Raw genomic sequence first — 11,416 nt, 5'->3', positions numbered from 1 at the left:
CTTTGATTTCAGGGTTTGTTCCCATTTCCTTGAGGTCAGTTCTTGGAATTGTAGCAACTTATGTCATGGCTCTAGTCTGGGCATCATGCGTTTAAATTCTTTCTCCCACCTGGTGGGGATTTCAGTACCTATAAGACAGTTAACAGGATTTGGTTCAGAATATTATCTTGAGAGTCCCTTGGACTGCAAGGAGATCAAACCAATCAATCCTAAAGGAAATCAACCCTGAATATTCATTGGAAGGACTGATGCTGAAGCTGAAGCTCCAAAACTTTGGCCACCTGATGCAAAGAGCCAACTCATTGGAAAAGATCCTGATGCTGGGAAAGACTGAAGCCAAAAGGAGAAGGGGGCAGCAGAGCATGAGATGGTTATGTAGCATCACTAACTCGAAGGACATGAATTTGAGCAAACTCTGGGAGATAGTGAAGGACAGAGAAGCCTAGCATGCTGCCATCTCTGGGGTTGCAAAGAGTCAGAAACGACTTAGCAACAGAACAACAACAATCTACATATACAAACACACATATATATTTCTGTTTTTCATTTAAATAAAAAAATTACAATCATGTGTTAATGCATTATTTGGTCATAGGTGCATGCATGCTCATTTGATTTGGTCCTGTCTGACTCTTTTGAGAGTCCATGTACTGTAGCCCGCCAGGCTCCTTAGTCCATGAAATTCTCCAGGCAAGAATACTGGAGTGAGTTGCCAGCTCTCCTCCAGGGGATCTTCCTGACCCAGGGATGGAACCTGCGTCTCCTTTGTCTCAGCATTGCAGGCATATTCTTTACCCACTGAGCCACCTGGGAACTTCAGGTCATATGCAATAAAACAAAAGAAAAAGAATAATTCCTTACTAAAAATTCTTGGAAGTAAAAAGCCACTATCACAAAATAAAACCTAGATTTAAAAAGCTAATAATGAGCATGTACTTTCATTCACCTTTGGTAGAAGTTTTAGCCAAGGAGCTCATGAATGTACTGATCTTCAAGAATAATTTTCCATTTTTTTAAAATTACTAAATCCTACTCTATTGACATATTGAATATCTGAGAGTACGTGAAAGGCATTTAAGCATGTTTTACAAGGTAAAACTTTCACATTACAATGTAATATGAAAGAGTTTGGCATTTCTCACTCAGTTCCTTAAGCACAAGCCTCTTTGGCTTTGGGGTGAGAGCATCCTTAGTCATACTTGATCATATGACTCAACCAGAATTCTCTTCATTCTCTATCCCACCTTCACTCCAGCATTCCATCATTCCATTATTACTATTATTATTATTATTTGGTGGGAAGAAATGAACATAACCAAAATACCAAGTTACCTTCAGGAATATTGTTTTTAAAATCTACAACACTAGGGTCTGATCTGAGGTCCAAAAAATCAATCAAAATTTACATTTACACAACTATAGTGCTTCCCTGGTGGCTCAGATGGTAAAGAATTTCCCTGCAATGCAGGAGACCTGGGTTTGATCCCTGGGTTGGGAAGATCCCCTGGAGAAGGGAATGGAAACCCACTCCAGTATTCTTGCCTGGAGAATCCCCATGCAAAGAAAAGCCTGGCAGGCTACAGTCCATGGTGTTGCAGAGTTGGACATGACTGAGCAAATAAGCACACACAGAGGTTATTCAATTTCAGAAACCCATGTATGAGGAAAGATTTCTTCAAACTCTGCACTCAACCTTGATGAATTGTGCTGGCCCCAAGAAAGAGACATGGGTTTTCAAACCAAACTCATTGCAGAAGGTGGGTGAGGTAACTGCCTTGACCTGACCAAATGAGGAAGTGCTCATCTAGAAAACAAAAACCATAGCATCAAACAGGGGATTTGTGTGAAGCCCTTAGAACTGTGTCCAGCATGTGGTGGTAGCTAAAAAACAAAACAAAAAAAAAACAACTCTCTCTCTCTCTCTCTCTCTCTATATATATATATATATATATATGTATATATATATAGACACAAATATCATATATATAATTACATATAATTTTCTTCTTTCTTGCAATTCTAAGAGAATTTCAGTCTCAGGGTCAGGAACATGGGGGATTTCAGATTAATACTGAGATGACCATAAGAACCAATGAAATAAAACCAATTCTCCTTAAATATGCTAGTGAAGATTTGAGCTAGTGAAGATTTCCTAATGTATTTAGGGAAAATACACTCAAAACTATCTAAACCCTCTAAGTCTCTATGACAATTTGATCTTTAACAAATTATCTTCACATAGTTAAAGCTGTAATTCACTGATTATGAAATCTATATTATCATTTCAAACTTTAGCATTACATATATATCCACTAGTTTTTATTCATTTTAGGGTAAGATTTTTAAATTTTCAGAATACGAGTCACCTAACATATACAAGACAATGCTCCAAATTTGTTTTCCTTTCAGCGTCAGCTTACCTAATAGAAAGGACTATTTTAGAGAACCCCTCCCTTCCCTTTTTAACTTTACACTGTGCTACCCATGATGTTGAGATCACAACTAGATGCACTTGCACTTGTTCTCTAACCTCTGCCAGTTCAGGGAAAGACAATCGGAACTCTGGAAAATGTCTGGATTCCGGCCCCAAGCACTGCCACTGCCGCTTATGTGGGTCCCTATGTCCTCACTGTGAAAGGACAGTCTTGCACTAAATATTGTCTAAGGTGCTTCCAGGCTCTAAAATTCTATGATCAATGGTCAATCTGAAAAACAAACCAGCCAACCAGAAAAGCAAGCTAAACTACACTTCCTGTGGCCAAATTCTCAAAAGCCCAGAGTTCAGCTTATTGAACAGTGGAAAGAGTTAATTTGTTCCAGAGATGTGTTACACTCAAAACAAGTATCAATGAGCAATAGCACTTTTCTGCAACTGTCTAAACACAACCTAAAAACAAAATACAAACTTTGATGTGTATACTTCACATGCTATGGTAATACTTATTCAGTTGTGTCGAACTCTTTGTGACCCTATGGACTGCAGCCCATCAGACTCCTCTGTCCTGAGGGATTCTCCAGGCAAGAATAGTGAAGTGGGTTTCCATGCCCTCCCCGTCGAGGGGATCTTCCCAACCCAGGGATCAAACCCAGGTCTCCCGCATTGCAGGCAGCTTCTTTACCAACTGAGCCACCAGGGAAGCCCAAAATACTACAGTGGGTAGCATACCTTTCTCCAGAGAATCTTCCCGACCCGGGAATTGAACTGGGGTGTCCAGCATTGCAGGTGGATTCTTAACCAGCTGAGCTATCAGGGAAGACTATGCTTCACATATGGACTGCCTATTCCCCCAAATGGAAGATATTTCTACATAATTTCAAAGTGTCATCATATAACTTCTCTCGTAATGATGTTATACTTAACAAAATCATATAATTTTAATGCTTATAAAATGTGAAAATGGTTAACACTATAGTTATTGATATTTTTAACTTTTTCTATTACTGAAATCATATGTATTTTATTAGAGTTTCTAGCCTGAACATTGCATCTGAAGGTGAGAGAAAACAAATTGATATAAGTGAACTTCTTGACATCTTAATCTTAGCCTGACATTTAGATAAGTCACGCTCAAACAAACAGAATGTCCAAGAGTACTTGAATTTCTTTAATCTAAGGAGCCAACTGGACAAGTCCCATGTATCCTCTATTTAAAACAAGACCTACTCAATGTTAACCAGATTTACTGTGATATTTTGCAGTTTATATAGCTATCAAATCACTATTTGTAAAACTGAAACTAATATAATGTTATATGTCAATTATACCTCAATACTGTTGCTAAAATCTTGGCTCTCTGTGCACCAGTGCCAAACAGAAATATGGAGAGAGTTACGGAGGAGAAAGAAAGAAAGGCTTTATTACTTTGCCAGGCAAAGGGGGAACACAGTAGGCTAGCGCAAGAACTGTGCCCCACTCCCTGGTGAGTAGAGAAAGGTTATATAGTCAGAAGGAGTACTCCATAAAGATCAAGGCAGTAACAGTCTTGTATTCTTTCTTCTGAAAAGTTTCAAGAGGGTGTGGCTGCTGACAAGATTACCGTGAGTTCGGGGTCTTAGGTGGCCCAGTTTCCTAATCTTGATAAGCCTCAGTTCAGTTCAGTCACTCAGTCATGTCTGACTCTTTGTGACCCCATGGACTATAGCATGCCAGGCCTCCCTGTCCATCACCAACTCCCAGAGTTTACTCAAACTCATGTCCATTGAGTCATCCAACCATCAGTGATGCCATCCAACCATCTCATCCTCTGTTGGCCCCTTCTCCTCCTGCCTTCAATCTTTCCTAGCACAAGGGTCTTTTACAGTGAGTCAGGTCTTCACATCAGGTGGTCAAGGTATTGGAGTTTCAGCTTCAACATCAGTCCTTCCAATGAATATTCAGGGCTGATTTCCTTTAGGATGAATTGGTTGTATCTCCTTGCTGTCCAAGGGACTCTCAAGAGTCTTCTCCCAACACCACAGTTCAAAAACATCAATTCTCCGGTGCTCAGCTTTCTTTATAGTCCAACTCTCACATCCATACATGACTACTGGAAAAACCATAGCCTTGACTAGACGGACCTTTGTTGGCAAAGTCATGTCTCTGCTTTTCAATATGCTGTCTAGGTTGCTCATAACTTTTCTTCCAAAGAGTAAGTGTCTTTTTAATTTCATGGCTGCAGTCACCATCTGCAGTGATTTTGAAGCCCTCTAAAATAAAGCTAGCCACTGTTTCCACTATTTCCCCATCGATTTGCCATGAAGTGATAAGCCTCTCTGGTCCTTTAATCTTGCTTCAGGTGGTTTCCTTGCTGTTCCTCCTTTCTTTAGCAACTCTTCTGCCATTTAGAACTGAAAGAAAGTCATGGAGACTGGAGTCTTGCCTGTAAGAAATGGGGGACAAAAAGGCCTCCATGCCCAGGACTCCCACAGGGCTCTGCTTGGTATCAAGACAATAAAACAAAAACCAAGACCTACTCTTGTAAAATGACAGATAGTCTGAAAAACGGCAGCCTTTCTATCACTGAGCCCCAGTTCAGTGCGAAAGGCCTTCTCTTCTCGGTCAAAACAGAGGAAGTGGGATGGCTAGGTTTCTGCTTGCACCACTACTTCACAGCCTCCCACCTCTCTTGCTTCTTTGCTACCCTTACAGACAACATGTAGACCATTTTAAATTTAAGGCCTTTCCTGACTGATTTCCATATGGGAAAGGGGGAGAATGAACATGATTACTAAGTTTCAGGTCTAAATGGCAGACCTCTAGTTCCAGACTGTTCAAAAACCACAGTCACACAGACACAGCTTTCCCCAACCCCAATTCCTCCTTAATTAGCAGTGCTTTAGGCAAAGGCCTTCAACAGTAGAAGTCAAAGCCCCTCTGGGAGGTACTTCATGGAAATCTGCATTTCTGAGCAGCTTCCTGGGGAACTGACTCAAATTCATGTTTTTTCTTCTAGAGGCTGGCAGCAATTGCAGTGTAAAACGTTAAAATACTGGTGAAACATTAGGAATACTTTTCAAGATGTAGAATTTGGGGATATGAAATCTAAATTCTGCCCTCCAGTCTTGACAACCTTTTCCATGCCATCATGGAAATTTAAAGTCCTTCCAAAATGACAGTTTTGATTAAGTTTTAGAAAGACCAGGCATTATCTTAACCCAGTAGGGAAAAAAAAGGAATATAATTGTACAGTTTGCCTGATAAAAGGTTAAGGATTAAATTCGTCACTTGCTTCTATACTTCAATATTGATTTTACTTCAACATTCAGTATAGTATTTTACCTAAGGACCTGTTGATCCCTTAGGTTAGAAAAAACAAAAACAAAACTTAGCACCTGGCATGCATAACTACTGAGTCAATTTGGATGCAGGATTCTGAGATGAAGGACTTCGAGGTGCAAACCATTATGGCAAATCGTTTCCACGGTAGATTTTTTTGGCTTCTTAAGTAGCCCTTTGCCCGGTCTATTTGAATTGTGGGCATAGATCAGAATGAAATAAATAAAAAGAGCATAGCTGATTTAATAGTTACTAAGTTCTGAAATCAACTCTACCTTAAGTCTATAGTAACAGCGGACAGTTTAAGAAGCTCATACTCTTCCAAGCCAGTAGCCAGGGCAAGAGCCCCTTTCACTCGGCATAATTGCGGGGAAAACAAAGAAATACTTAATATATATATTCGTGCCAAAGAACTGGAGTTAAGTTGTTAGACTGTGTAAAGCTTCGGTGACTCTCTAAAGGAAGTTAGGAACTTGGGTCTAGGCACTCCGGTAACACAGGAGAAGCAGAAAAGTAGGGGAGGTTGCCAAGGATCACGAGCACACTTTTATCTTTGATTGGCGGAACCACTCAGACTTTTCTTTATGGCGTCACCAACTACCTGCCGGTAGAAAAGCCCCGTCTACGTGACGTCACGCCCCGCTGACCAATGAAAGGCCTCAGTCCGCGGGCCCCGAGGAGGTTTGTGGGCCCTTTTTTGTGAATGAAGCTCCACGGAACAGCCCTCCTGGGGTCCCCGGGAGCCGCGGCCCGCTGTGCTCCGGCTCCTTGGCTGCAGCGTCAGTGGCCGCGGTGGGCGCGCGCGGTTATCCCAAGCAGCTCCAGCCGCTGGCGGCAGCACCTTCGCCTCGGCCGCGCCAGCGGGCTGTGGGCACCTGGGGGCGGGCTGGGGGGCGCAGGCAGCGGCAGGAGGCGCTGTAGCGAGGGCTGCTGCGCGGGTCCGGCGGCGGCCGCAGGAGGGAGCGGGGCAGGCGCGGTGGGCCAGGCCCCTCCTCCGGCTCTCGCGCGGCCACCTCCCGCCGGGCTCCGCCAGCGCCTGCCGTCGCCGCAGCGCCGCTCCGCGCCCGCCGCCCCGAGCGCCCGCGCGCGGGGTTGGCGGGGGCTTCGGCGGGCTAGTGGGCGCGCGAGGCCATGGTCGTGGTCCCCTGACGGGCCGCGGCCGCCTCCATGAAGCGGAAGAGCGAGCGGCGGCCAAACTGGGCCGCCGCGCCCCCCTGCTCGCGGCGGTGCTCGTCCTCTCCGGGAGTGAAGAAGAGCCGCAGCTCCACGTCGCAGGAGCTGCACCACCTGGATCGGCAGGACGATCTGTACCTGGATATCACCGGTGAGCCGGCAAGCGAAAGCATGGCGGGGCGCCTGGGACACGCGGCACCCGGCTCGGGGGGTCCTAGCCCACCCACCCAGGGCAGCAGAGGCGTCTCCCAGGGCCCGACTGACACGCCTCCACGCCACCCCCTAAAAGCACTAGTCGGCCACACCCCCTTCAGGAGCCTGGCTCTGGGAGCGCCCCCCTACCCCGAGTTTCCATCTGCGTTTGTTGAGAGCTGTAACTTTATCTGTTTTGCATCCTCCTACCCCAGCAGGACGGCCCGAGGGTCACCTTTCTAAATTGCTAGCGTCTGTTCAGCGCCTCGGGATTTTCCTAAATTCGAGTTGATACCGCCTCCCGGGTTGCAAGCTCGGTTGGCCCTTAAGGAGTCTGAACCTCCGAATCACTCCAAAGGATTCCCCGAGCGCGCTGAACACGCCGGCGCCGGAGCTGCAGTGTTTATTTGGCGTTTGCCAAACCTCCGCTGCTCTGTGGGAAATCCCGTCTGGGGCGGCGTTCCTTGGCCGGGCGCGGAAGCCAGATTCTCGCCTTGGTCCTCATTGCACTCGTCCTATCCCCAGCGCGCGCACTTGCACACCCCAGACCTCGGAATAATTCCTGTCTTGCTTATAGAAGGACTGTCACGTTGATGGCACTTGAACCGGTCAGTGTGATGAATGCCCAGAGTTGTCACTTCTGAGAAATTGCAGGTAGAAAAGCAGCCGTTTGATCGCTGTTTTATTGTTAGTGCCTCTTCTACAATTCCTGAAGACTTGATAAATCCAATTTGGGAGCCGTAGGGTTTGCCAGGATTGACCCTGAAGCTTGTGAAAGGCGTTAAATGTGATGATGTAGGTGGAAACGCTTTGTAAACAGCCCAGCGTAGTCTACATTTTGAGGGAATTTTCAGTCTGTTTTCTGTGGCGTGGAGTGTGTAAACCTCGGTGTGTAGGGTTTTTATTGATGTAAACTCTTTCCCGCTCATAGCCTTTGATAAACCAGGTGAGCGGGAGTGATCAGAACATTAATTTAGAAAATGTTCAAACACAGAAATTTATTAGAAAAAAAATTTTTTTTTTTAGATTGATGGGCAGTTGGAAACTAAGGTCCATTTCACAGAAAGTAGAGTGTAGAGCGGAAGGTTTCTCGGCGTTGAATGAGAGGCCCCTGGGGACTGGAGGAGGCGGGAGGAGGAAGGGGATGCGGTAATTCACCTGCCCAGCTCCTCCTTAGCGCCTGGCGCTGTAGGAGGTGAAGCCCTCTTGCTCTGGCTGCGCCCAGGTCCCCCTGGTGTGCACTGCCGAGGAGACGGCCCGGGTGGAGGACCCGCAGAGTCCTTAAGTATATCTCTTCGAAGGACCTTATTGAATTGCATTTGATTTTAGGACAAGTAACACTTACTTGGGAACACTTACTTGGTACAGAATTCTTAATTCCAAAGGTAAACAGGAGTATTATATGTAGGGAGAAAAGTTGGTCTCAGCAACCGGGTGTCAAAACCTGGAGGCAGCTTACACTGCTAGTCTTTTGTGAATCCTTCTAGAAATAGACTGGCATGTTTACATGTATACAATCTCTACCGTGCCCGAGCACCGCAGCATACAGTACATTGTTTTACACGTTGTTTTCAGTATTTCTTAGCAAAAAGATTGTTCTGTATTAGTATGTGTGGAACTGCCTCATTTGGTTTTAATTACTGCTTAGACCAAAATAGATATGAAGTATAAAGCCATAAAGTGGGATATGTGGATTTAAATGTGTACATATACACCTTTAAATGTCTGTGTTTAAAAGGAAGTTTCTGTCGGCAAAGTCATTGGAGTAAATTGTCCTTCTTTATGGAGAAAAAAATGCAGTGTGGCTTGATTTCCTGAGGTAGTGATCAATGAATTAATGTCAGAAGATGTCACCAAGCAGAATATTGAGGCAAGAATTGGTGCACCATATATAATCACAATACTCTTATTTAGATTACAAGCCCAGATAACAGAAGGGTCCAATCTCAGTAAGATTAACCCAGGGGGTTAAGGAAATGAACTTCCCCTAGAATTCCTCCCTGTGTCCCTTAGTGACAGTCTTGTCTTCCTGGGAAAAATGATACTAAATCAGTTTGTTTGGTTGTGATAAGTAAAGTAACTTAGGATGCAAAGTGGGGATTTCTTTTTATTGGGCTTGTAGGGAAGGCTTGAGACCTCATCCTCAGCAAATGGCAACCTGGTACCATCCTTCTCAGTTTGTTTTTCCCTTAGTTTTCTGAAAATAGTGTATGCACATTTTTAACGTCAAAACGGATATATAAATGTAATTAGTCTCCCTTTCTGGTAGCATCTTCTTTCCCTTCAGTTTTCTACTCATGTTTAAGTTTCTGCAAATTGTGCCATACCAGCGGAGTGGTTCTCTCTCTCTCTCTTTTTTTTTTTTGCGCTCCCTTCCCCTCCCCACAAGAGTGGTCTTTTTAATGGTTCTTTTTAATGGTTGCATATTGTTGCATTGTAGGGTTTCCCTGGTGGCTCAGTAGTAAAGAATCCGCCTGCTAATGCAGGAGGAGATTTTAGTTTGACCCTTGGGTTGGGAAGATCCCCTGGAGAAGGAAATGGCAATCCACTCCAGTAGTCTTGCTTGGGAAATCCCATGGATAGAAGAGTTGGACATGACTCAGTGGCTAAACAACAAATTGTTGCATTGTATGGCTTAATTGTCATTTGTTTAATGCTAATAAATAAATGGTTATTTGGAGGTTTTCCAGTCCTTACTACACACAGCATCAGTGTGCTTATCTACCTACATGTGTGACTGTGTCTGTAAATGTGAAGTGGCCAGGCCAATTTATACGGTTTTATCCATTTGTGAGCGAACTTTTAGGGCAATTATGAATAATGCTGCTATGAACATTCACGTACAAGTTTCTGTGTGGACATTTGTTTTGAATTCTTTGGATATATACCTAGGAGTAGAATTTCTGGATCACATGGTAACTCCATGAACTGCCAAACTTTTTTCCAAAGCAGCTGTACCACCAGCATTCTCACTAGCAATTATCAATTATTCCACATCTTCACCAATACTTGTTATAAGATTGTGAAGATTCTTTCCCAGTGGGGTTGGTTTGTAAACATTAATATACATTATTCTGCCCACTCTGCCTTTAAATATATTACTTTTAATTTTTTTAAAACTTTGGTCCCTTGACAGTTCGGTTACAATCTATTTTATCTGTAAGCTGAATTCCCATAGATCCCAGGGTATTTCATGTGTGTACATTTAACATGAAAGGTTTAATTCCTGTTTTTGCTCCTCTGTCCTTTGTTATATGGTCACTATTTGTCTGGCCCACCTCCTTGCTAAACTGGGCACTGCTCTTAGAAGGAGTAGATTGACCCAGATTTTATTCCTAAGCAGACCCCATCAACCTCTCATTAGCCATTCAGTCAGTTTTTGCCGTATGCAGTGGCATGAATTTTACCTGTATTCCTGCTGCAGTTTCAGTGAATCATGTGAAAGAAACTATATACATTAATGCTAAAGAGAAACTGAGTAAAGATAAGATCCTAATGAGTTATCAGTTAGGAAGCAGGAGGAAGAAGGGAAGTGAGAAGGGCTTTTAGTTGAATTTGGAGCCTAGGTATCTAGATGAGAGAAAGACCCAGGGAAGAGGTGTTGGACACAGTCAGGCTCTTTTTTTTTTTTTTTGGCCACAAATCTTGTGGGATCTTAGTTCCCCTACTTGAATTTCCTAGGCCACCAGGAAATTCCCCACAGTCAGGTTTTTTATTTTCCTGGGAACCTCCTTGAGGCCAGAACTCTGAATCTTTTTGATTGCTATATATTCTTGTCCCTTAAATGGGACCCTCCATAAATGACATAGCACATTTCCTTTCCTCTTTATTAATATAGAAACAAAATGTAAAGACTATAACATTACTGCATAATCTCTGTGTTTGATAATTTATAGAATTTAATAGTTGGTACACATCTTCAATTTATTTTACTTTAAAATTTTTTTCCAGACTAGTGGAGAAAATTGACAATAATTACTGCCTTAAAAGATATTCTTGGTGGTTTGTCTTAAATTGAAGAAAAACTTTTTTTCAGTGCCTGCCATTGTATTCTACTTTTTAAAGAGTGTATTGTAACGGTAAATAATTTTATTGGAGAAGCTCTAATTGAGGTCAGGGTTGTTATTTAAAAGCATTAATTAATGGTGTATTGGTTACTCATCAAATAAAATTGAACAGATACAGCACTGCTCCTCCCCCCTTCTTTTTAGGATTTTAAAAGTCATGCTAGATATCATTAGGCAGGGAAAATTTATTCATTAGCTCAAGAAGAATTTATTAAATGCTTACTGTGTA

The 11,416-nt window shown here is 43.2% G+C and overlaps 1 protein-coding gene across 9 annotated transcripts in view; it reads left to right on the top strand.

Moving 5' to 3' along the window:
* Positions 1 to 6,792: 6,792 nt before the first annotated feature.
* CDC14B (cell division cycle 14B) overlaps positions 6,793 to 11,416 on the top strand; it is a 131,336-nt gene continuing 126,712 nt past the window's right edge. For 4 of the 9 annotated variants that reach the window (XM_065946393.1, XM_065946395.1, XM_065946396.1 and 1 more), the window contains exon 1: positions 6,794 to 7,079. In XM_065946393.1, coding sequence (XP_065802465.1) covers positions 6,923 to 7,079 — 157 coding nt within the window. In that variant the 5' untranslated portion in view covers positions 6,794 to 6,922. Of the gene's footprint in view, positions 7,080 to 11,416 lie in introns of all 9 variants that reach the window. The other 5 variants (XM_065946394.1, XM_065946390.1, XM_065946388.1 and 2 more) reach the window with 2 other exon arrangements.

The sequence above is a fragment of the Muntiacus reevesi genome, chromosome 10 (genome assembly GCF_963930625.1).
Source record: "Muntiacus reevesi chromosome 10, mMunRee1.1, whole genome shotgun sequence".
Taxonomy (NCBI): domain Eukaryota; kingdom Metazoa; phylum Chordata; class Mammalia; order Artiodactyla; family Cervidae; genus Muntiacus; species Muntiacus reevesi.
The sequence above is the reverse complement of the archived record's forward strand: the minus strand, read 5'-3'. Positions and strand labels throughout refer to the sequence as shown.